This window comes from Rhinopithecus roxellana, chromosome 7, assembly GCF_007565055.1.
Source record: "Rhinopithecus roxellana isolate Shanxi Qingling chromosome 7, ASM756505v1, whole genome shotgun sequence".
Taxonomy (NCBI): Eukaryota; Metazoa; Chordata; class Mammalia; order Primates; family Cercopithecidae; genus Rhinopithecus; species Rhinopithecus roxellana.
In genome coordinates this window covers 127315281-127342480 of record NC_044555.1, presented here as the reverse complement: position 1 = coordinate 127342480, position 27200 = coordinate 127315281, and the positions used below count along the sequence as shown (strand labels likewise).

General features: G+C 36.4%; 1 protein-coding gene across 5 annotated transcripts in view; it reads left to right on the top strand.

Moving 5' to 3' along the window:
- The window catches only part of MBNL3 (muscleblind like splicing regulator 3), a 129596-nt gene that overhangs the window by 56086 nt on the left and 46310 nt on the right, over window positions 1–27200 (top strand). For 3 of the 5 annotated variants that reach the window (XM_030933916.1, XM_030933915.1, XM_030933917.1), the window contains exon 2: window positions 5491–6368. The exons of the other annotated variants lie outside the window; for them this stretch is intronic. In XM_030933916.1, coding sequence (XP_030789776.1) covers window positions 6192–6368 — 177 coding nt within the window. In that variant the 5' untranslated portion in view covers window positions 5491–6191. The remainder of the gene's footprint in view (window positions 1–5490; window positions 6369–27200) is intronic. 5 annotated transcript variants of the gene reach the window in all.

Sequence of the window (27200 nt, the reverse complement as noted above, 5' to 3'; positions counted from 1 at the left end):
TTTATTAGCAAGTTCTTGTACTATTTAAAAATGGACACATCTTTTTTAAAAAGATGTGCCAGTAACATTATTTTATCCATTGCTAAAGTGATTTTCAAAAGAGACACTGTTGCACCTATTTTTTCCTTTTATGATTATATGTATGAACTGAGTTGGGATGTTTAATTGTTTTGTAAAATAGAATAAGTTGACTTACCTGCTTTTTGAAAAAAGACATGGAATTTACCATCCCAGGAGTATTATGAAAAAAATGCAGCAAAGCTTTAAAAATACATTAATGAAAAAGTTCTGTACTTAGGCAAAATATCCTTATTTTTTACGACCACTTTTTTTTCTGGACAGAAGACTTGATTTTCCATAGGATGCCTATGAAATCATGGTTTCCATCTGCAGTGCTGAGTACCTCTTATATTCCTTACAGAACTTGTGGTGGACCACTAACAAAAACACGTGAGGGAAATAGAACTTGAAGCAAATCTGAAAACTTGAAGACTTTTAAATCTTGTCAGCCATCCAATTCAAGCAGTGTATGGCAGGTGTGTCATATATTTGTAGAGCCAAAATAAATGGCCACAAGAAATTCAGAAGTACTACAGATGTAAGGAAAGCTTAAAATGGAAAGAAAGAAAACATTGTTTTCATTGTTTATTCAGGGGTTGATAAATGCATTTAAAGGAAGACCTCTGCAATGATTGGTTTAGGTGCCAAAAATCTTTGTGATCTTCTGGACCAGGCACTGGCAGTGTTCCTGTTATGTGCTGGTTTGTGGACGGAAGGCAAAAGAAAGTAGGAGACAAGGAAAAAGTATAGGAAAACCGGGGCAAAAGTAGCTGATGGTAGTGGCCTTGCAAACAGCTCTAGGACAAGTTACCGTTTCCATTAGATTAGAAGAAAACATGTCTTTTTTCTCTTGTTTTACTTTCAAGACAACTTCCATGAGAAAAAAAAATGAATTCTTAAAAATAATAAAATCTGCAGTTCTTTTTTTCAAATATTACACTTAATAGAGAATCTGTTATGTATGTAATTTTAAAATATAAGTTTTTGCATTTTCCTTATGTTGTATCTTGTCTAGGACTCTCATAGATGAGCATCAATTCAAAGTCAAAGTTAACTATTTTATTTTCAAGGAAGAATACTTATGAAAGGTTTCTTCCTGTGGATTGGAGTGAAATCTCCCCCACCCTTACTCCCACCACCAGTTCAGTTTCATCATACCTATTACTGAGCAAAAACATTCCAAAGATGAACCTACTATCCAAAGACACGAACAGCAATCATCTGGGAATTTCATATTTTTATAAGATCTTGTTGCTATCAAATGGACAGGAATAGGTCATTCTTTGTGGAGAATGAATGCACTATATATGAAGAATCCTAGGTATTGTTATCCCAATTTGAAGGCTAGGATTGTGAGAAAATATTCAACTTCACAGGTCCAATCGATTCAAAACTAACAGAGGTGGCCAAAGCTCAGTTAGCCTAGAGGGTGCCCAACTGACAAAACTCTTTTCTAGTGTCATACAACAGAAGGGTTAATGTTAAATTACCATTTAATCTTTATAATTTTCAAAACAAAAATCCTGGGGAATGCTACTCTAACCCCCAATGACCAGATAGAGCCAGCAATGCTGAGCAAGACATGATCTTTATGCTCAAGGAGTTTAAATCTAGTAAGGGAGAAAAGGTTAAGGGGCCCAGTCAGCAAGCATGAAGAAGAATATGATAGATGCCATAAGAGTAACACAGTATTGTGGGATGGTTAAATGGTGGAGGGGACTCTGGAGTCAGGCTGCCTGAGTTTGAACCATGGCTTGATCACCTGCTAGCTTCATGAAGTTGTGCAAGTTAAATTACTCAACCTTTCTCCACCCTCATTTCCCCATCTGTAAAATGAGAACAGTAGTTGCCCTCTCCAAGAGAAATCTGGAGAGCAATAAGTCTCAATGCAATTCCAAGGTATTCCTCTTGATGACTTAACTTCTATGCAGTGGTGTTTGAGTGTGCGTTTAACAGTATTCTTAAATCATAGTGCTTGGTGTATCATTCATGATGAGTTAGAGGTTTGTGCTGAAGTCAGAATTCCTAGTGTTTACTTCCAGCTCTTCATAAATTCTAATACTCATTTTATTTCCTTGTACATCAAGTTACTTCTCTATTTAAATGAGCATAGCATGTTCCACAAGAGCAAGGACCTTATCAGTCTTGTTCAGTACCTAGAACAATGCCTGGCACATAGTAGATGCTAGATAAATGTTGGTTGAGCACAACTTACGGCAATTATGAAAATGTTGATACATCAGGCATGAATGTAATTCTGAGAACGAACCATAAGTACTCTACAAAAATGACAGGTTTCCCTTGTTTAAGATTCCCAAGAGAGATAAACAATGCTATCTATGACATTTCTCAGCTAGAATCACTGCATGAGATTTGGAGTCAGAAGATCTTGCCTGGAGTCATGGCTCTACCACCAGGCTTTGTAACTTCGAATAAGTAATTTAACCTCTATGAGCTTCATTTCAGTCATCAGTGTTTTAGGTTATCACTCATGCTTTAGAATATTTTTGAGAGATCGAAAGATCAGTGAAATACAAGCGCTTGTAAACTGCAACTACAATAAAATACAAATGCACTAAGAAATGGTAACTTTTCATGTTCTTCTTTAGAGGACTATAAATCTTAAGAAGCAGAACTGTATTCCTATTACTTAAGTCTAAGGAAGTGAAGATAAAGCTATATTATCCCCAAAACAAAATTGATCTTAAGAATACAGAGAAAACTGGCACTTCTCCCTGTCTTTTATACATAGACAAACAGAGCTGCATGAGAGAACTTCTCCCCATCTTTCCTCCAGCTCCCTTGAGTGTTGCACTTAGTTTCTTCTGAGTCAGCCCCTAAAATAGTTTCAGTCTGAAGGAAGACATGTGGTGGCTAGAACTGCTTTGAAGAGTTGGCCAGGGCTTCATCATAGGTTACAGGCCAAAATTTTGAAAAAGAAAAAAGAAAATTCCTTCTCCCTCTATCTCTGAATAAAATGCATGTCTAGAAGCCAGTTCTTGCTTGCATTTTTCATTTGTAAAAGTTCAGAATTCACATGTATCATTTATTATGTTTCTATACTTGGTGGACCTCTGTAGAAAAAGTCTTTCTCCAGACCCTCACTGTTTATGTTTTGAGCAGATCTTATATAGATAGATCTTTTTTTGTCATTTTCCTTCCAAATGTGTTCAGACAGACTATATAATTCAGTTGTGGGATTAGGTTGGAATATCATACTCTTCCAGAGTACTTTTCATAATACATTAAGTCAGTTACAGTGTGGAAATGAATTTACTCTTGAAATTCAACTTACTGACACTACTGAGAAAAATCTCTGGCTAAGGAGAAACTCAGAAAGTTTGGGATAGCTAATCCCATCACCAGTCAGGCTGTTTTTGGTTGTCATGTCTCTTTAGACATTTTAAAATATATATAACAGCTTTATTGGAATATAATTCACATACTATCCAATTCATCTATTTAAAGTGTACAATTCAGTGAATTGGTTATGGTATTTCAAAAATCAAGCAATCATCACCACTATCTAATTCCAGAACATTTTCATCACCCCCCAAAGGAGACTCTGTACCCATTAAGCAGTCATTCACCCTTATCCCTTCTTCCCAACCCCTGGCAACCACTAATCTATCTTCTGTCTCTGTAGATTTGGCTACTCTGAACGTTTCATATAAATGGAATCATACAATATGTGGCCTTTTGTGACAGTTATTTCGCTTAACATGATGTTGTCAAGGTTCATCCTTCTGGTAGCATGCCTCAGTACTTCATTCCTATTTGTGGCCGAATAACATTCCATTGTGTGGATATACCACATTTTGTTTATCCACTCATCTGTTAATGGACACTTAGGCTATTTCCACTTTTGGCTATTGTGAATAGTGTTGCTATGAACATTCATGTACAAGGATTTGTAGGAGGATTTCTGTATCGCTTGTTTTCAGATACTTTGGGTATATACTGAGTTGTGGAATTGAAGGAACTGTCAGACAGTTTGCCACAGCAACTGCACTATGTCGTATTCCTAGCCACAATGTATGAGGGTTCAAATTTCTCCAATTTCTCTGTCTTTCAAAATTATAGTTAGACTAATGAGAGTGAAGTGGTCATCACATTGTGATTTTGTTTTGCATTTCTATCATCAGGTTATTTAAAAAATATTTTTTCCTAGAAGTCATTTGCCTGCAACTTCAACCCTCTAGAACATGGTCCTGCATGTAACTTGATGCAGAAGGGCCCCCAAAGAAGTAAGAGCAGTCATAGAAGATGCAAGAAAGCTCTGCATCTTGTTCCATAGGCCCCTCATTCAGTGGGTAACTAATTGTTATTCAACATTCATGACTGGCTATTAGGTTTTTCAGAAGAGAGCTGGAAAATTCACTGTGGTAGATATTGTGACAGTCAGATAAGTGGCAGTGGATATGACAATTAGTCTGCCACTTAAAGATGAGAACAATTATACTTCCTAATATATTAATAGTCCCAAGTCTTTAATTAGAGGCCAAATTATATTTGATATTTTTTAAGAAGGCAAAGTTACATAGAATACATTTTAGAATGATTTCCATGAAGAATGATTCAGAGAAAAACATGTTTTGCTCTTGAGTAGATAAGCTTGCTTGAATTTTCTAGGTACTTAATTTCTCAATGGTATTTGAAAAGTCAGGTGATATTGAATTTCATCTTGAATATAGAAAAGACAAAGAGAAGATTGAGATTTTGTAAAGTTGTTGAAAATATTGTCCAAAAAATTAAATGAAATACTTTTAAGAACTTTAATCTCACTTTTTGATGAAGTTAACAGTTATTTGATTTTTCTAATACTCAGAGCTCACTTTTGCATTAGTGCTATTTCAGTATGTGTTTATGGCATATGCCAGTAAATTAACCTTTCCTGTATCTTTTCAGCTGTTGCTAGAAATTATAGCTGGTTCACACTGAGTTAAACTGCATACTTTAAAGCTGCATAATATTTAATCTATTTCATTAAACAGCACATTCTGTCTCACTTGTTTGTATATGCTGAAACCTTCTTCTGAGTTGCTCCAATTTTCCTTCAGAGACTAAGGAGCCTACACACACACACACACACACACACACACACACACACACACACAAATATCTTTTCAAATGACTTTTTTCTTTATCTGGAGCACATTTTACATTTCCATCCTCCACCCCACCTCATGTGAGGTTGTTGCCCAGTCTTGTACTACAACAGTAAATCTAAGCAGTTGCTTGCTTTTACTATACAGTTTTATACTGGGAAATGCCCTTTTTATTGACAATGGCTGACTGTACTATGTTGCACTGTCAGTATCTAGATGCTTCCTGTTTTAAATAGGATATAGTTACTTCTTTTCCAAATCTAGAGTTTGAAACGGAAGCATTGTATTATTTTAGCTAATTTTATTTATTTTTTTCTTGCAGGTTCTGAAAAGTGCCTTTTCTGAAAACTCTGCTGCTTGGATTCTACTCTAGAGCTGTCTCTTTATAAACCCCTCTCCCTACCATACCATTCCCTGCCCTCTCCACCTCCCCTCCGAACCTGGTGTGCTTGTAGTTTACTGTCAGCAGCTGGTCCATTTCTTTTTTCTGTGATTCTCAATTTTCTTAGTCATTTTCCCTCCACTTGATTTTGCAACAAAACTTTTTTGGGGTTCTAACATCCTTCCCAATCTCATTATTTAAAGCTAATAAATAGAGAAAAACTTTTCTCCCCCTGATCTGAGACCATTCCACAAATCGAAGGGCAGCCAGCAGCATATGTTTTTTACAAGAATAATTGAAAACATCAACTGCAGAGCACAGAATTCTTTTGAAAGTCTGCCGGTTATTTCACATAAATTCGGCAAAGGAACAAAATAAAGCATTCATTATCTTAACAGTTGGCTTCTTAGGAGTTGGTCTCTAATTTGATTTTTAGTTATTCTGATAGTTTTTATGATTGGCTTTTTGTTTGACTAGACCAGATTTGACTTTAATGAAAACCTAAGTGTTAACAAATAGACGTTTCACCAAAGCAACCTGTTATCTCTTCACACTTAGTTTGAATTCATTTTTAATCCTTTAATAGTCCACAATAATATTGTCCTAAAGAGGGTACATTGGATTTTAATTTTGCTTTCAATATGACGGCTGTCAGTGTTGCCCTGATTCGTGATACCAAGTGGCTGACTTTAGAAGTCTGTAGAGAATTTCAGAGAGGAACTTGCTCTCGAGCTGATGCAGATTGCAAGTTTGCCCATCCACCAAGAGTTTGCCATGTGGAAAATGGTCGTGTGGTGGCCTGTTTTGATTCTCTAAAGGTGAGTCCCATCTGAATGCACATAATTTAAATTTGTTGATTTCTGTGTTTTTTGAAATATGATGTGCTTTGAAATGAGTAAAATTAATAATAGCATGAAAGTGATAAATTTTGTTTTTTTTTAAAAAAAGAAAAAACAGAATGGCAAGGTAGAAGGTCTTAAAGTCAGAATGGCTTAATGACAAAATGTCTTAATTCTTTGTGTTTGTAGAGCTAAGCCAAGTCTAAAGCTCATTCCACCAAAGACCACTTACCACTTATCAAAACAGATACACTTAAAGAATAAAAATTGAATAATTTTTGTAGGAGTGAGGGATTGTAGTCTTGCTATCATTTACTTTTTTATATATGATTTAGATGTTACAGTGATCATAATCCTCATGTAACCTAGAGAAGCCCTTCACTGAATTATAGCTTATTATCCATAGTACCAAAATGCACTTGGGAGGGACCAGTCAGCTTTCAGAGGATAAATAAGGTCAGACTGAGGGAGTATAAGGTTTCCAGAAGGAAAATTATAGCATTTTTAAGTATCTCAAAGTATATTTTGAACCTTTAACTTAAACATATTGCTATAAAACCAGGTTCACTTAATTTTCCTCCTGGACAGCTGATTGACCAATTTCAGATTTGTGAGTATATTTTGTAAGGAAAGCCCTATTACCAAAGTCATCAAGCCTGAGTATTACGTACTAGATTATAAACAAAATATGAGGGCAGATGAGGTATTATATAGGACAGGATGTATATGATTGCAGAAAAAGAAAATGTAGTCATTTTCATGTTTTATTCATAGTTATCCTTAAGGATAAAAAGTACAAATTAAAACACAGAAGCAATAAATGGTAATGGATTTCTGGTTTAATTAATAAGATTTGCTACAATGCATTTGAGATTTTTTTCAAAATATGTCAAAATGAATTAAGCTTAACAAGAACCTTTTCAGTTTCTTGATATTGTTTTACCCTCATCATGACCAGTGACCAATTTTACCTCATTAACATTTTTATTTATGGCTGCATTGGCTAACAGAGATGTATCCCTTAGTGTAATGGTTTCCTCAGGAAACATTTTCTTAAGCGATATACAGGTTAAGTATCTCTTATCTGAAATGCTTGAGACTGAAATTTTTTTTTTTTTTTGATTTTGGAATATTTGCATATCCATAAAGAGATATCTTGGGGATGGGACTCCAGTCTAAACATGAAATTTACATTTTACATATACTTTTTACACATAGCCTGAAGGTAATTTTATACAACATTTTGAATAATTTTGTGCATGAAACAAAGTTGTGTACATTCAACTATCAGAAAACAAAAGCGTCATTATCTCAGCCACCCATGTGACATCATATTGGCACTTAAAAATTTGAGGCTTTTGCAGCATTTTATACTTCAGGTTTTCAGATTAGAGACGCTCAACCTGTACTACTTAAGGAGTTACTTTTACTTATTTCGTGATTACTAGTTTGCTTTTTTTTTTTTTTTTTTTTTTTTTTTGCAGACCATTCCATTTTAAGAATACAAACTTGTTATTGTAAAGATAAAGGTAATTCCTACCATTGAAAATCTCTGAATTGCCTTTATTTGTGGTAGACATTATGACTAAAGAACTTATTTTGTTTTCTTCATTTTGGTTTCATTTAAGTTTCATCTACAATTATTTTGTGTATTATTTAAATCTGCTGCTACAGGATTGGGCATTACCTTGAAGTGGAAAAGAGTGCTGAGTTAGTTGGGGGAAAAAATGAGGTATGTTTCATCCAGTCCATATAGAGGGTCAGGAACTGCAGTAGGAACTTTGCATGTGTTGTTTCAGGAGATCTGGGGTACAGTCCCAGCCTCTGTATGTGACCTCGGGCAACTTAACCTCACAATCTTTGAGTGACTTCATCTCTTAACAGATAGGTAATATCTTCTCTACCTAACTTCTGTGATTATTGTGGAGACTGCAGTAAGCTAGTACAAATGGAAAACCACGTATCACTATAAAAGTGAATTAAATAAAAGGTTTTCTTCCTATCAACTAAATGTTTGTTGGAGGCATTCTTTAATAAAGTTCTATTTAGTTAGGGTTTATTATTTAAAATTACAAACTCATGTTCTAAAGGTACATGACAAAATCTAGTTGCTGTGTGATATTAGTTGTTCAAGCTAAGTATAACTGTTTTGTGGTTACTCTGATATAGAGTTCCTTGCAGGCTTTGTAAATTCTATCTTTCCAAACATCATAGACTGTGAAAGGAGATGTGTGATCTTCCTATTAATTAATAAACTCAGGTCAGTAATTCCATTTAAAGTCAAAAGAGTGCTATAAACTAAACATTTTGAAGAAAAGTACTAGGGAAGGTGACTGTTTACAAAATGCATACTGCACTACAACTTTAGAGCTTGGAAAGTATTTAATTCAGAGACAAAATAGATAATGGCCAATGAATATTAATAAGCCACTTAATTATTTAAATAAGTTGTCTACTAACTGTATCTAGTATTTTTAAAGTAATGTTTGCATCATGTTAATATCCTGATGACCAGTCACAAAGGGTAAAGATGATTTACATAATCCTAACATTCTCATATTTTTGTGAAACCCTTAATATTTCAAATATATAAAGCCTTTCAAACAATTATTTAATTTGCCATTTAGATAGCACATTAATCAGAGTTCCATGTCTGCACAAGAGCTTTGTAGTTCTTATCCATGACATGCATGAAAGTTAAATTAAGCTGAGGGTAATTGACCTGTGTGCATTGTACTAGTATCATATCTATAATACACAAATAACATACTTCAGTGGTTACTGCAGCATTTCCTACTTCTCCTGAGTTTTTATAATTGAAACACTGTTGAACTTCATCTGTGTACTATTTCTTCTCTCATGAGTGATTAAATAACTGAAGCAATCATTTGATGATTTTTGGGCTGCTGCTTTTGTTTTTGTTTTGTTTTGTTGTTGTTGTTGTTGTGTAAGAATTCTATTAGTACTAGCTACTCTACCAGATGATGGTTATTGCCTTAATAACAGGTACAACAGATACAATGTTCTAACTCACCTTGTAACGAGGTAATATTATGAAAATAACACCATCCTGGCTAACACGGTGAAACCCCGTCTCTACTAAAAAAAATACAAAAAATTAGCCGGGCGAGGTGGCGGGCGCCTCTAGTCCCAGCTACTACTCAGGAGGCTGAGGCAGGAGAATGGCGTAAACCCAGGAGGCGGAGCTTGCAGTGAGCTGAGATCCGGCCACTGCACTCCAGCCTGGGCGATAGAGCGAGACTCCGTCTCAAAAAAAAAAAAAAAAGAAAATAAGAAGGGCAAATTGGATGACTGATTGTGTATTGTGCTGAAGTGCTGTGCCTATCAATCCATGAATGTTGAGTGCTCAGTGATGAAGGCAGCACCATCTTCAAATGGAAATCTAGTGTAGTCCATGGATTAATTTCCAGCTAAGTAGAATGGTCTGATATCATGTTGGTATGCAGCTGTTTTTGACTCCGTTGCCTTGTGGACTGGGCATAATCTGTCTCCAAAGTTCTCTTTAAGTATTGCTTAATCCATTCTATGCCAATTTCTTGATATTACAATTTGCTATTGATCTAGGTTGGTATTTTTAGTGAATATTCCTCGGATTTAACGAAGAGTCATCATTTTTAAAACGAAATCAATCTTTGTGATTGTTTTCATAGCCAAGTTATTCTGCTTCAGCAATATCATGATGTCTAGAACCTTTCCCTCTATACTTGAAGCAATGTGTTATCAGTCACTTTTTATCGAGGAAGGATATAAATGTTGTCATTATTTCATTATGACAGATCAACACCCATCACATCTGCCCACCTCTCTTACCACTTTGGGTAGTTTTGTGCCACGAATTTCCTGGTAAAGGCCATAGCAGCAGACATAGTTAGAGGATACTCAAGCTAACCTATATACATTCCTTAAAAAATGGGAACTGAGTGAGGAATGCACATAAAACAGTCACATGCCGTGTCTTCAAAATCACATATGATCACAAGAAAAATAATATTTTGACAAGTGAAACCTGTTGTATAAGCATATGGATATGAATCTATCCTTGTAGGTCAAACTGACCTGAGTTACCAGTATATTCTGTAATAGCACCACTAGTCACAGCAGTTTTCATTAGTTTAAAATATGACTATTTTTGACTGAATACTTACTTATCCCTATTTGCTAAGGGAAAGTTTACCAGAAACTAGACGCCTAGCAACGCAATCCCAAGGGTCACTGGATTATGCAAGACTTAGCACCATTTATCAGCTCCATCAGAGAGGTCTGTCTACACTATAAAGACACATAAGCAGCACCTGTCATCCTGAGAGTCAAGGAAAATAACATTTTATTTAAGGATCTCTATTTTCTATGATGCTAATCTTTAAAAGGAAGTATCTTTGACTGGTAAAAGTCAATGCTATTTTGAACATTTCAAAAACCTCTTTTGAAAGGAAAATAGAATTGTAATTATAGGTTGGTGCGGAAGTAATTGTGTTTTTTGCCATGAAAGCAATGGCAAAAACTGCAATTACTTCTGCACCAACCTAATGGTACCCAAACAAATACATATTGATAGTTCAGCCTCGCCTTTTAAACATTTTATTTTGAAAAATTAATAATTTTAGGCTTACAGAAAAGTTACAAAAGTAATACAGGAAACTCCTGTATACTTTTTATCCAGATTCTCCTAATGACAACAACTTACATGCCATGCATTGCACAGTTATCAAAACCAGGGAATTATCACTGGTACAAGATTCTTAAGTAAACTAGAGAACTTATTTGAATGTCACCAATTTTCTTCCTAATGTTAGTTTTCTGTTCCAGGATCCAATCTAGGATCCCATGTGGCATTTATTCCTCACATCTCCTTAATCTCCTCCAACCTGTGACACTTTCTCAGTCTTTCCTTGTCTTTCATGACCATGACACTGAGGATGAATACTGGTCAGTTATTCTGTAAAATACATCTTACTTTGTGCTTATTGAATGTTTTCTCATGATTAGACTGAGGTCATGTGGTTTTGGCAAATAAAAAAGAAACCCACACACAGAAATGATGTGCGTGACGTATGAGGGTATGTGATGTTGATATATCTTATTCATTATGTTAACTTTAATCACTTGGTTAAGGTGTCATCTACTGGGTTTCTCCACTGTAACATGACCAGTTTTTCTTTTATAAAAACTGTTAACTGTGTCTCCCATTTATTCATCATCCCCTACAATATGCCATTGATCATAATGGGCATCCCAATGTCCTAGATGTTAAAAAGTGAACAAGTGTCCATCTTAGAAGTGATTGGTAATGTACTTCTGTAATTATGGTCAATCAAGAAAGAGAGCAAGGGAAAATGGACCAAGAGCGTGACAGAGAAAATAGCAGCAACAAGTCACCGGAAAGACAGAACACTGGAGAATGAGAAGTCCTAGAAGTGGTGTGATATATGTGTGCCTATCATATACTCCTGCAGAGTGTGACAGCTGTCCCCTTCCGGTTCACGGCCTTGGGACTTAGCCATGAACCAGAAACAGTCCCTGTCTCCATGGTACAGACATTCTCATTGGGAGTTGGAGGAGGAGCAGGTAAAAATTAATTAAATATTCAGGATAACAATATATTGTCAGGTGTGAGGAAAGGGTGCAGAGAATGACAGGGGCTACTGTTTTAGATATAGTGGTCAGGAGGCCTCCAATGAGGTGACCTTTGAGGAGAGGCATGCAGGAGATGAGGGGACAGTGAAGAGGATTTCTAAGAACACTCCAGGCAAGGAGAATGGCGACAGCTAAGGCCCTGAAGCTGGTGGCGGCCTGGTGTGTGTGAGGAAACTCAAGGTCACCAGTGTGGCTGGAGGAGAGTGGTGAAGGGGGAGGGCAGTGGGAGATGAGGGCAGGGAGGTCCTGGGGGTGGGGAGATCAGGTGGGGCTCTGTGTATCATACTGAGGACTTTGGATTCTGTTCCAAGAGCTGGAAAGGTTGACATAATCGGGGGAAAGCAAGCCCACACAAAGCAGAGGTGTCTATTCTTTATATTTTTTAAATGGAAAAGAGAATAATTTCCACGAAGACAAATAACTCCTGTTTATAGGTAAAGTAGAAGTCAAACGGTGCCCAATCCCTATTCTTCACTCCCTTCTTTCTATGACTTGTACATCAACTAGAGTTCATACCCCAGTGATGGGGGATTATCAATAAAGAAATCTCATGTGAGGAAAGAGTTAACATAGCAGGTTTGGTGGCTTACTCTTTGCATGTCTCCAAGGGAAACCTTAACTATCCCCTGGGAATGTGGCCACCATTCATTTTGTCACTGATTGGTTATTGTGTTGTATACACCTGAAACAATGGACCATGACATAACAACTTGTCAGGGTTGCTTTGCTCAAGATCAAGATTGATGACTGATTCATTGTTAGGGTCCTGGATTACAGTTGCCATGGCCAGTTGGTAGCAGGCTGTGCATATGTGATCAGGGCCCATCTGCACCTCAGACCTTGAGACTAGAAGTGGGCTTCCCAGGGTGGAGACATTCCATACATGCCTCTGTAGTTTGTTACTAGAGAGAGAGAGAGTCCTTGTGCGTGTGGCTTCGAACTAGAAAGAACATTGGAAGCTTGTGCTGGGCTTCTCTTGACTCTACTGATACATTTATTTTTCCTGTTACTTTTCCTCTGTATTCCATGCTGTGTAAGTTGCTATTGAGTCTGTGAGTCCTGGCAAATGTCAAAGAAGCTTTTCTGTACATTATTATTTTTTGTACATTACTTGCTTGATTCTTTTTTTTTACGTTTTTATGTTTATGAGAAGGGCTTGTTCATTTTGTTTCTATTTTTTAAAGTTTAATTTTTGAATGGATATTTTCATGATTCAAAAATTTATAAAAACAGTCATCAACTGATGACTACATCAACAAAATGTGGTATATACATACAATGGAATATTACTCAGCCACAAAAAGGAACAAAGTACTGATCCATGCTACAACATGGATGAACCTTAAAAACATGATGTTAAGTGAAAGAAGCCAGACATAAAAGGTCACATATTGTGTTATTGCATTTATATGAAACATCAAGAGTTGGCAAATCCACAGAGACAGAAAGCAGATTAGTGGTTGCCAGGGTCTTGTGAAGGGCAGTAGATGGGTGAGCAAGGGATGAGGGGTATGGGAATTAACTGCTAATGGGTACAAGGTTTTTTTTTTTAAGGATGATGAAAATGTCTTGGAACTAGATAGTGGTGATAGTTACACAACTTTGTATATAAATGCGTTAAAAACTGCTGATGTGTACACTTTAAAAGGGTGAGTTTTATGATTTGTGAATTATACTCAATGAGAAAGTTTAAGAAAATTCAACGGTAATAGAGTATGCAGTGAACTTTTCCCCTCGTCTCTTTTTCCCAGTTAATCAGTTGACCTCCAAACTGATACTTTGGTTTTCCCTCTCCCATAGATATTATATACACACACACACACACACACACACACACACACACACACACACACATATGAGCAAATATATCCATACTTATTTTCCATTTTTACACAAATAGTAGCATACTGTTTTCCTCCTTGCTTTTTTTAAGTTTAAAATATTAATTGTAAAAGATGGGAAAAGCTATGTCATGCTGACACTAATAAATAGAAGCCTGGAGGTGCTATATTTATAATAAAGATAAAAAGAATTGCACACAAATACAGGATTCTAGTTAGTAAATCTGTTCCTCACAGGCATATGTAAGTATGTGGATACTGAGGTTGAACAAATAAATGAGTAGATAATGAGAGCCTGTTTTCTCACTGTCAGAAAAAAGTTAAAAGGGGAAGGTTAGGATGAATGCTGTGGTGTGGATTAGAAAGGACACGTGAGTATGTATACAGATAGATACAGGAATAGATATTGATCTATGTGTATGCATGGGTTATTATGTACGCTTTCATTTCCTAGCTCTGTCTAGGGAGGACCTAGAAGCAATTAACACCCCAACAGCAATAAGCATACCTAGCACCCACATCTTTGTGTCTAATATCATTCTCCAATAACGGAACTAGGGATCTTTGGAATAATGGCTGATTCTGGACAGAAGCAGGGAAAATAAAAGATGAGGCTGTAATGTCTTTTGGTGTAAGAATATAAGAAAGTGCTAGAAAAAGGGTGGGGGCATGAAAGAGAGCACAGTAGCCAAGCTGAAGGAGCACCCAATGACTGAAATTGGAATAACTTGAGCAAGAAACTAAATGATGATAGTATTGAAGTATAGCCCGTAGAATAAAATAGATGCCCGTGAGTCCATAGTTTACAAAAAAAAAAAAAAAAAAAAAAAACAAAAAAACAAAATGAATAAATGGATAAGTTGGGGAGAAGGGACAACTCCTCCTTACAGAAGAATTCCAATTAATAAATGGAGAACAAATGAAGGAAACACAAAATCACTAGTAGGCAAATGCCATGGTAATAGTGGTTGCAGGCAAGATCCACTGATACATGCTGAAATCAGTGGGTAAAAGTTGGAGGAGAAACAGGATATTTGCATTGTCCCAAAGTATTTCGCCCAGGATATTTATCAATTAAAAGTGAAAAATAGACCAGGCATGGTGACTGGCTCATGCCTTTAATCCCAGCACTTTGGAGGCCAAGGTGGGAGGATCTCTTGAGGCCAGGAGTTTGAGACCAGCCTGGGCAATATAGCAAGACCCTGTCTGTACAAAACATTTTTTAAAAAATTAACTGGGCATAATGGTGCATGCCTGTAGTCCCAGGTACTCAGGAGGCTGAAGCAGAGGATCGCTTGAGCCTGGGAGATTGAGGCTGCAGTGAGCAGTGATTGTACCACTGCACTCCAGCCTGGGCAGCACAGCAAGACCCTGTTTCTAAAATAAATAAATAAAGGGAAAATAGTCACTTTACAGTGGAGAAACCCAGCAGATGCCACTTTAACCAGGTGTTTAAGGTTAACATAATGAGTGATAAGATATAGCAATATCACATACCCTTAGATAGAATACACATCATTTCTGTGATGTTCCTGCCAAAAAGACATGGTTTCCATCTAATCATGAGAAAACATTCAACAAACACAAAGTGAGAGGTATTTTACAGAATAAATGACCAGTACTCATCCAAAGTGTCATGGTCATGAAAGACAAGGAAAGACTGAGAAAGTGTCATAGATTGGAGGAGACTAAGGAGAAGTGAGGAATACATGCCATGTGGGAACCTGGATTGGATCCTAGAACAGAAGAACATTAGGAAGAAAATTGTTGACATTCAAATAAGGTCTCTTGTTAAGAGTCTTGTACCAGTGTTAATGTCCTGGTTTTGGTAATTGTGTTATGGTTATGTAAGTTTTTAACAGTAGGGGAATTCTGGGTAGGGTATACAGGGACTCTAGGTATCATTTTTGCGATTTTTTTTGTAAGTTCAAAATTATTTCAAAAAGAAGTTATTTAAAAGTTAGCTTTCTTAGTCTGTCCTTTGAGGCTCAGAAATATTGTTGGGTATTGTTTCTTTTCATTTTTATTCTTAAAAAAAAACTTTGAGTATGGGGATGAGAAAACTCTAAAATCCATGTCATGACTGATCATGAGATTGCCCGCCCCCGACAAAAGCTTGATGACTCAGATAACTTAACAGTTAAGAAAGCGCTCATACATATAAAAGCACTTCACAAACCTAGCAAATGAATAATTTTGGCTGTAGAAGGAAGAACGTTCAGTTCAAAATTGTTGCCATTTACAGTTGGGTAAACTGGCGATCCGTTGAGGGAGAGTTACTTGACCTAGTTCACATATGCAATTATCAAAAGAGCTTGATGACTCCAGCGTTCTTCCAATCATTATTCGGTCTTCTTTCCTATGGAGGAGAAGGAAATGGATAAAACATCAATTAGTCTATTGCTTTAGTAAACCAAAAGCATCCAGCTCTTATCACAGTCATGCTGCCCCACATGACACTGGGACTGTCTGTGAAGTTTGTGGCTCTCCTTTACTTTTTGCACTTAAAAGTGAGGGGTGGAGAGCCAACTTTTCCTTTGCTAATCCCTCCCTCTTTTATTGTTTCTGATTCATGATAATTTAGATTAAGACTTTATTAATCTTCATATTTAGTTCATGGACAATTACTTGGATAACTTGTTTTGAAAATAGGGCAGAAGAGAAGAATTTTTAGACAAAGTTACCTAACTCTGTGGTACTAAATTTCACTTAATTGATGAATATCAGAACACTGAGCTGTCTCTGCTCCCTTGTCCATCCTTCTCCCCAAACACCGCATTGTTGAGTTTGCTGACCAGAACTGGGGATTATAACTGTGGCTGCGTATCACATCTTCACTGCATAAAACTCACTGATGTCTGATTCTGTTATATTCTCATTAGTACGACGCCCTGGCCAACTAGGAAGAAACCTGTCATAGATCAGCTGAAATACTGCAGTAGCAATTCAGCCTTATTATGGGTCAAGTATTTTGTACAATAATTTAGAATCTAATCCAACTTATTTAAAGTGTTGTTTTATGGGATCATAGCTCAAAATCATTTCTTCCTGGCCAAGTTGTAATTGGGCATCTGGTGAGAAAAGACTTGGGCTAGGGCCAGGCATGTATTCCCCAACCACTATTTGATGATACCATTAATACTGACCCTTTGCTACAGGAGCTCCATTAAGTAGGAGAGATTTGGAAGTTTGAAATTTGAAAACTATTTTATGTCAACTATTTTGTCTAGAAGAAACTCTTAGATGTTAGGGTAATATACATCTGATCCTACTTGGTTAGTAAATAATCTCTTCGGGTAGCATAGCTGAAATGGAGTCTTTTTCTCCATATCAGATTTTTTTGAAATGTGTATACAAGGTACTTCTGTGCATCTGGAAATAGCAATTAGTTCTTCTAGGAACATGACGTTATTCATAGAACATTGTTTACTTACTGTTCTTTTTGCCCTTGCAGATGACCTTTCTGCATGTACCATCTTTGGGGTGACCCTTGTTTTCCTCTATCTCAGTGTGTCACTTGGTCCCTGACTTATGGGGTTATATATTCCAGAGGAATCTGAGCTGTCTGCTATTTTCTCTAAATACTCTTTTTTTCTTCTTCAGTGTTTATTCTGCCGCATAATTGGTCTTCAGTTTCTTAAATTTATGGTTTTTTTTTTTTTTTTTAATTTTTGATGTCTAATCCAGATTTGCAGTCCTGCTTGGGTTTTCAATGTTTTTATTTCTGTGCCTTCAATTTTCACCCCAGGGTCAAGTTTTACTGCTAGATGTCATTACAAGTTTATCTCACATTTTTTGCCATCTTTCTTGATACTGTTTTCTTTGAAGTCAGTAAACAATTCCATTTGTTTTTCATCCTTTTATTTTCTAAATGATCTCCAGTATTTGAATTGAATCATGTTGTATCTAGAGATAGAGTAAATCATTTTCCAGTATCTTGTTTATGATGAGTTTATGTAAAATTGCTTAATGTCATGTCTAATCTGTTATTTAGTTAAGTAGATATGGCTATAGAATCTATCTGTTAGAAACAGTTTTGCAGCCATAACTCGGTCATAGGCATTTAAATGTATGCCTTAAATTGGATTTTTGTCTATCATAAATAAGTTTTTTTTTTCTGTTGAAGCTCAAATTTTTTTTAACCCACTGGAAATTGGTAAAAAATAAATTAGGCTTTGCTTCTACCTATATTCTTATGAGTAGATAGTGGACAGTGAAGGCAGTTTCCACATTGAAAAGTGTACAAAAATTTGAAAATGTAAAGTCCACAGTAATATAAATGTATTACAGATGACAAATTCCCTTTAATTCCATTAAATATGACAAAAACCAAGACATGTCCTATGTATCAGCCATGATTTGTTAGCTAACTAACTGAATGGTAGTAATGTTCTAATTTCTGTCTTGGCATGCAAAAATGCAAACAGAAAACCTTTTTCTGTGACTTTAAACTCTTTAACCATCTTTTATATGCATCTAAAGACAGTGAGTAGATGACACTGTAGTATCAATAATCTCTTAGCTCCAAATACTTTTTAGAGGTCTCATTTTTAAAAAACCACATTGTTTTAAGACCACATTGTCACACTGTCTTAATATCTTTGTTCATCCACCTATTTGTGAAAGATAGTAAAACTGAAGTAATAATTTGAGGATTTTTAATAGCTCCATGTACTCTGTGTTCTTGTTTTAAATATTTCACAAATACCTATCCTAGGAGTCGTTCCACTTTACAAACTTAATTTTTTCCAGCTTTTATAAAAATGTAATTTCTAGAGTTTCTGCAATTTCCTGGTTATTTTACTTTTTTTTACTAACCAAAAAAGTGTTCTATATAGAAACAAATTCAGTCTTAACTTCAGTGTTACTAAAAAATTTTTAAAACCATAGCCATGCTTAATCTCCCAGTACCCCACTGTAGGAAGAATTTGACTTTGGAATATTGTCTCATTTTTCAAAGGAGCCTGATAAGTAGTTTTGGAAAATGCCTTTTTCTTGGGTGAACTCTAGATGTAACCACTGAAAATATCTGAAATGAAACGTTCTATCAGCAAGTGGCATAAACATTGAAAATGCTGCTTTGTCACACATAACAATTCTAACAAGGGCTCCTTATGTGGCCTTGAGCAAGTCATGGGAATCCTACTACCTCTGTTTCTCTTCATATGAGAGCAAGCAGCAGCACTGAATTTATAAGACTATTTGGTTGTGGTTTCCTAGAAGGATTTTTATAAATGTCAGGGGTTATTTAATTCTGAAAGTCCTGTTAAATCCATTAAGAATTGTATGTACATTCAATTCCCCAAAGAAATGATTCATTCAACAAACATTTATTGCAATCTCTTACTTGTTAGGCACTGGGCTCAGTAATGTGGAGAATACAAAGTTAGGAAAGACGTGGTTCTTGCCTGACCTTTTAGTAAGAGGTTGCTTGTGTTATATGCCGTAAGCCAGATACAAACTAACAGCTAAAACAGTCCAAGGACACAGGTAGGGACTGGGATTATATCCAGCAGTGGTGGCTAAAGATGCAGTCATGGGAGAGACACTGTTTGAGGTGTTCTTTGAAGAAGGAATAGGAAGGTATTCCAGGCAGAAGGGATAACCTGAGCAAAGATAGAAGGGGAAAACTGTGGTATGTTTGGGGAGTCAAATGTTAAGTCAGAATGGCTGAAGCATGAGAAATGACACTATCAGCTTGTGCAAAAAACAAAAATGATAGAAAAAAAAGACTGACAAGAGGAAGTACCTCTTAGAAAGCTGTTGAAGTATTGAAGGTATGAAATATTAAGGTTTTGAATTAGGTGGTCATGGTGGGAAGGAAAAACTAGTGATGGAATTGAGATGCAGATGAATCCTACATGGTTAAGTAGAAAGGAGTGGATATTTCCCTCCAGCCTACTGACCTTGTGCTCATCTTAACATCAGATTTCTTTGAAGTTGCAGTGAAAGTCTGCCATACTTTTTGTTTTGTTTTGCATTAGATGCTATCTTGTCCACCATCATATCTTTTGTGCCTAGTACATGTTAGGACTTGGAAAAATATTTGTTGAATGAAACATGAGATTGTTGAAACACTTTGAGAGAGGGAGAATAAATATGGGCTCAACTGAGAGGTACACAGAGATCTCTTCATCTACAGTTGTAATTTCACTCCCAGTTCAGTTTTTACTCAAATATAGATGAAAATTGTATACACCCATGTGCCAACTTTCCTCACTCAACCAGATTTTAACCTAGATTTGATGGCCTACAGATTGCTGATATTTGCAAATTTAATTCCATCCCTTAGCATTATAGAAATGATATTTGGCTAAATGCTGTTGGATACTCCCCAACTGTTACATTTTGCGTGCTTTTACCTTATGTATGGATTTTTAAAAAAAATTACTTAGTGGCCATTGTTAAGTGTTATTTTTAAAATAATCAGTGTGATTATGTAGTAATAGTCTAGCATTTTTTGTCTTAAAATGTTTGAAGTTGAATTTTACAGCAGATGGGTAGCTTGCAAATCAAGGTATTCTTGGAAGCATAATGAGTGCTGATAAGGTGATTCTGAATCAAGTATGAGCTCATAATCTTCAAAAAGGGATTTTGTGAAAAAGGTGACTGCCTAGTTCAAAAAAGTATATATTTAAAGTTTATTAAATAACTCTTGTTCTAAATACACAATGACATTTTCACAGTCCAAGAAGTTTGAACATAGAAAGACAAAGAAATATTAGAATAGAGAGAGCCCATGAATTAACACTTAAAAAACCCTACAATAACTGTAATTTAGCCCAAGCAATATGCTTTTAAAAGAAATGGGAGAAATAATAAGAAAGTAATTTCAACATGGAAGTTTAAGAAAGGATCTCTAGGCTCATGTACTATATCTTGGAGTTTGCATAGTCAGCCCAGTCTCTTAGACTTTCTCCATGTTCATCTCTATTCCTGGATAGTGATTGCTGGTTTTCTGAACAGGCGATCCTTAGGTCTTGGTGCAATCCTTAGTAACCAAGATATGATTCAGGTTTGGACAACTGACTCTGCTTTCAAAAACAGGCAAGGTGTCTGGAACATTTGAGAAAAGTGTTTCAACAACAACAAAAATCCTTAAAATGATTTTGAAATATTTAGCAGCATTCAGCTGGTGTCAACATTTGGCAATGATTTCCATAATTGTGACTTGCATATTTTAATAGGCAACTGTCAGATAAAACAGAACCAAGACTGTCTCCCCCTTTTTCCAAATTCTTGAGGCCTCACTTTAGTGGCATGTGACATTTACTCATCTTTGAAATGATAAAACATTTAAACATGTTTCACTTATTTCTCCCCAAATTTTCCTATTGTCCCACTAAAGAAATACCTTTAAAAAGTGGCATTGCTTCCAAGTCAGAGATTTAAAAAAAAAAAAAAACAGAAGGAAAGAAGGAAGGAGGAAAGGAGGGAAGGAGTGAGTGAAGAAAGAAAGCAATTAGGAGACACCCATTGAGAAAGGCTTTTCATTCTGAAATACTTCAGCTCCAATAATAATGTATTTGTAACAAAAACATAAGGAAAGTGTAATGAATAGAGTAACATACTCATGAAAAGAGGGTAATATAAGAGAGTAGGATTCCTCCACCCCCAAGAGAGAATTATTTCTGCCATTTTTATCACGTATTTTTCATTATAAACTCCTCTGCTTTCGTTGAAGCAAAAATGAATAGCTGTGATTAATTATGGCCCAGAGAAGTCTCATTCTCCCCATGGAACTTGCTCTTCCTCATTTTCAACAGCACCACTAAACATGCACCACTAGTTACCTTTGATCTCCCTACTGTTCACAACCTCCAAGCAGGCGTCAAGTCCTAGGTCCCCTGCCAGCACAACTACTCATGCCTCTGTAGTTATGGGAGAGAGAAGATTTGTAAACTCCTTGTGGGCAGTTTCCATGGCATAATCTTTTTCATTTCTTCCACAGTATCTAGCACAAGTTTTTACTTTTATGCAGGAGAGGTATTAAACAGTATGCCTTCTTTTATCAGACTACAGGAGCAAATGCAATTCAGTACATTTTCCTATTTACTGTGGTTGCCAGAAAGCTTACAGCTATGTTTTGGGCCCAGCTGCAGCAATTAAACTTAGTCTAGAATTTTGAAGTTTTAGCTGCAGCAATTAACCTTAGTCTAGAATTTTGAAGTTTTTGGTACAATTATCTCCATTGTTCCACCTTCCCCATTATATCAGTCTTTACAGTTACTGTAATAATCTTACTGCAAAAATATCTTTCTTGAAGGTCATTTCAAAGCCTTTTGGGAAGAATGCAATTGTCTAAGTGGTAAGAGAGCAAGTCAACAAGAGAAGGGGCTAATTCCATTTCTGCATTTCTTATTTGCAGCTTGTGAGGCTATCTGAGTGATTTTCGTTTGGACATGTTAATGTATTCCAGGAATTCCAGTATGGTTAACTGGGGGCCTCAGTTTAAAATGGGCTTCCAGTGATACTCAGAAGTAAACCAAATGCAGCTGGGGCTACTTGTAAAACAGAAAGGAATAAATAACAAATACTTGACACTCCTTAGATGTTCACTTTTTTTCATTAGGAAAAAAGTAGAAAGGGTTGTATGAGATGTGTTTTTTCCTTACTTCCTCGCTGCAGGGTGCAATTGATGAACTTGTATTCAGTGCTTGTTTTGAAGTTTAGTAATCTATTGATACTTAAGCTTTTGATCGTCTGTGCTGAAATGCTGTGGTCAGCATTACATTGTTTGCCTAATCGATGTGGAAAGTATTTTCCTCCTTTTAGCTTGTCTTTTTTCTAGGTATCTTTTTTTAGGGGTGAGGAGAAGGGGTAATGTTCTCAAATGATTGGGATTTCTGTAGTGAGTAAAGGTGTGAGTTTATTGGAGAGCTGAGGGGCAGTTTTTAAAGAATCCTTTATTCGTTCAAATTTGAGTACATAGCAAACATTTAGAAAACACTCTGGAAATGTTTATACGGCAAATGTAAGCAACATACAACACAGAGCTCTCATATACATACTTACCATCATAACTAGTAGCCCTACTTTGTAAACAGAAAATGAATGTGTTTCCCAGGAGTAGTAGAATAGATTTTGAGAAGGCCAATCCTTCTTCATGACCTAGACCGGCCTTCTTTTACGTGGCTGCTAACATCATTACTGATGTCAGAGATGTAGAATTAAGGTGTCCAGATTCCTTCAGTATGACCTTTTGGAAACTGAATTATCAGTACCATAAGAAAATGCTTAGCAAATAACTAAATCCATTGTCAGATAGGACAATATTCCCTTAGAGCAGGGGTTCTCAAAAGTGTGGCAGATGGACTAGCAACATCAACTTCACCTGGATGCATTTAGAAATGTAAATTCTCACCTCACCCACACCTACTGAATCAGAAACTCTGTGGGGAGGCCTGACACTTTCTGTTTCAAGAAACTCTCGTGGTAATTCTGGCAAACGCTGAAGTTTGGGAACCATTAGTTTAGAGAAAACGATCATTGGTTTAGCAGGGTGTCAATTAAGGATGATGTTTCAAAGCTTCATAATTCTCAGGACTCTGTGTTGTTCCTCCAATGCCTCTTCCTTCCTCACCACTTGTTCAAACGGCCCTTTCTTGATATATATTCAGATCTGTTGGAAGGGAAATGATGTGTATTCTGGAAAACTAATGTTTCTTTCGGAGACCTATTATATTTTCCCTCCAAGGAGCATCACAATGCTTTTTAGCTGATAAAAAGCTCTGAGAAGTATTGCATGAAAGACAGTTTAGTTCTGTTAACTGCGTGTTAGTGCAGTTTAGTTCTGTTTAACCCAAGAATTTCTCTAAATCCTTTGATCATAGAACCCTGTCTTTGTGGAACATAGAGAAACTTACGGGATATTATATAACAGGTAATTGGGCAAGAATCATGCTGATGTCTAAATGTGTGGAACCCAAAAGAAATGAAGTTATTTTAATTATTTGCCTATTTATAACCCTTTGAAAGGATTAGTGACTTTTTTTGTACCCCAAAAGGTGTGTTGTAGGTGTTGCTAGCTGCCACATGTGGACCTTCAAATTTTCGTATGTAGCAACTGTGAGAACAAAAGGGTGTGTGTATGTATACACACACACACACACACACACACAGTATATTCAGACATTTCACATTTATATGAGTCAATCTTCACTTCCATAAGGTTAGCCTATTAAAATGAAAAATCAGAAAAATGAAAAATTGGCTCAAACATCTATAAACAGTTTTCTAACGAGATTTGATTTTATTATTTTACCAATTTATTTAAATGATGTTTAAAATCACTTTGCTACAATTTCTTAAAAATATTTTAAGCACCATTAACATCTTTTATAGTCTCTTATTTGACTTTGTCTTTCTAACTTACCAGGAAAAAATGACTTGCCTGGTTTCTTGTTATCATTTTAATATATGTTATAAGTAAAATATAACAGTACCCATGGCCAAATTAGAATAAAAATAGTACCAACTAGAGTGTGATGCTCCATGCTTTTTTATATAATACAAATGACTTTGAATGTTTTATTCATTATGATTTTAAAGTGGATGTTCGTTATGCTGAATCTTAAAGAAGCTTGTGATGGTAAAAAGGTGTCTCTTGACTAGATAAACTAGTCTCCTAAGTAGGCACTGGCTTATTACCATTTGAAAAGGAACAATAATTCTTTTCTCCTTTTAGTTATTTATGAGGATGAAATTAAAACTTGGATATGCTTCTTTATCCTCTGCCTTTCCACCTAGAATACTACTAAGTTGTGGGAACAGCAACTGTTTGACAATAATATCCATTTCTAATAAGGAAGTGTCCTCAGTTTCCTAACTTATACATATACAAATTCCCTCCCTAGGCACATAGTAATTTATATTACTCATATAATTGGTAATTACTCTATGATAATATATTACCTCTTTTAGGGAAGTAAAATGATTTAAAGTAGTTATAATCTGTCAGTTATTATACTTAATTCTCGGGAAATAGTTTAGTTCTGTTGTAAAGAACTAATAAAGAAAAATATATTTTTTACATTTTGTACTGATTTTACTTCCAAAACATACTAAATTTTACTTTGTTCCTTTATTCTTTCAAAGCACCTAGAAAGTATGTAGGGGCAGGAATTATTTCTAGAGAAGCTAGCACAATTGGAAAATAATTTACTGATGATCTAAAAGTAATTAGAATTAAGGCCACTTGAATCTCAGCTTAGTACTCTTTCTAATAAAATACTGTATTCCTATTAAAACTTAAATTCATTTCTTCTTGGGAACAAATACATTAGAGGACAGAGTATGAACAGCCTGTGACCTGCTTCCAAAAGAGTTGATTCACGTAACAGTGGATTTATTTGTTGTTGTTATTATTTTCCCTATTATATTGTCTTTAGAAGTATTAGTATACTTTTGGATTCTGCATCCTCAGTTGTCTAGTCACTTTTTTTTTTTTTTTTTTCTGAGACACGGTCTCACTCTGTTGCCCAGGCTGGAGTGCAGTGGCAAGATCATGGTGAGAGACAGGACTAGCTGGATTTCCTAGGCCAACTAAGAATCCTTAAGCTTAGCTGGGAAGGTGACCACATCCACCTTTAAACAGGGGGCTTGCAACTTAGTTCACACCTAATCAATCAGGTAGTAAAGAGAGCTCACTAAAATGCTAATTAGGCAAAAACAGGAGGTAAAGAAATAGCCAATCATCTATCGCCTGAGAGCACAAGGGGAGGGACAATGATAGGGATATAAACCCAGGCATTCGAGCTGGCAACAGCAACCCCCTTTGGGTCCCCTCCCATTTTATGGGAGCTCTGTTTTCACTCTAATAAATCTTGGTACTGCACACTCTTCTGGTCCATGTTTGTTATGGCTTGAGCTGAGCTTTCACTCGTCATCCACCACTGTTGTTTGCTGCCATCGCAGACCCGCCGCCGCAGACCCAATGCTGACTTCCACCCCTCCAGATCCAGCAGGGTGTCCGCTGGACTCCTGGTCCAGCGAGGCACCCATTGCCTCTCCCAGTCAGGCTAAAGGCTTGCCATTGTTCCTGCATGGCTAAGTGCCCAGGTTTGTCCTAATCAAGCTGAACTAGTCGCTGGGTTTCGAGGTTCTCTTCCATGATCCACGGCTTCTATTAGAGCTATAATACTCACCACATGGCCCAAGATTCCATTCCTTGGAATCCATGAGGCCAAGAACCCCAAGTCAGAGAACAAGAGGCTTGCCACCATCTTGGAAGTGGCCCACCACCATCTTGGAAGCTCTAAGAACAAGGATACCTGGTAACAATGACTCACTGCAGCCTCAACCTCCTGGGCTCAGGTGATCCTCTCACCTCAGCCTCCCGAGTAGCTAGGACAGCAGGCATGTGCCACCACACCCAGCTAATTTGTGTGTGTGTGTGTATATTTGTTTTTAGTAGAGATGGAATTTCACCATGTTGCCCAGGCTGGTCTCGAACTCCTGTGCTCAAGCAATCCTCCACCTCAGCCTCCCAAAGTGCTGGGATTACAGGCGTGAGCCACCACACCCAGCTCACTTTTTATATAACAGGCAGATTATCTACTGTCATCATCAAAATGTCTATAACCCTTCATTTTAAAAAGCTGTGGAGAAACCTAAGTGATAAATCACAGAATAGAATTGGTATGTTTATCTTATTGGCATGTTTACATGATGCAGCCACATATTAATTTGTGTTTGAAACCCTTTAGTTTTATTTTGTGAATAATGTTTGCTTAACCAAAAATAAATTGCCAATAAAGAAAAGAAAAGAAAGAAAAAAACTTGTGCATTTGAAGCACTGAAAAAGTCAAACCCTAGTGCCTAGGCCCACAGATCATCACCTGCACTTTGCAGTATCTCAAAATATATCTACTTTACAGTCATTTAACTAAAACCTCCTCTGAAACTGAGCTTTCGGTGGGGTAGTCTTTTGTGAAATGGTGTGTGTAGTTCATGTGCGTTCTCATTTGCCTTTGTCCTTAGGGGAATGAAATGCTTCAGAAGAACACTTTGTACCATTTTGTGTTAAGGTTGATCTTTTCTCATCATTTGGAGACTTTCTCTGCTTTGTGATAGTGTCAAACCTACAGCACTCACTTGTCATCTGAGTAAACTTGCTTCCGAACGGCACTATGGTGTTTTTAAAAGATTCTTCTCTTAGGGTGGTGATGATAGTCATGAAGTTCACAGACCACCTCTTTCATTGAGACCTACTTCCATCGGTTCTCAGTCTCCATGGAATATTGCTAGACTGTTACTTCTGTCAAGTCACGGCCATTTATGCTTAAGCCCTCATGACCCAACTCCTGATAATTGG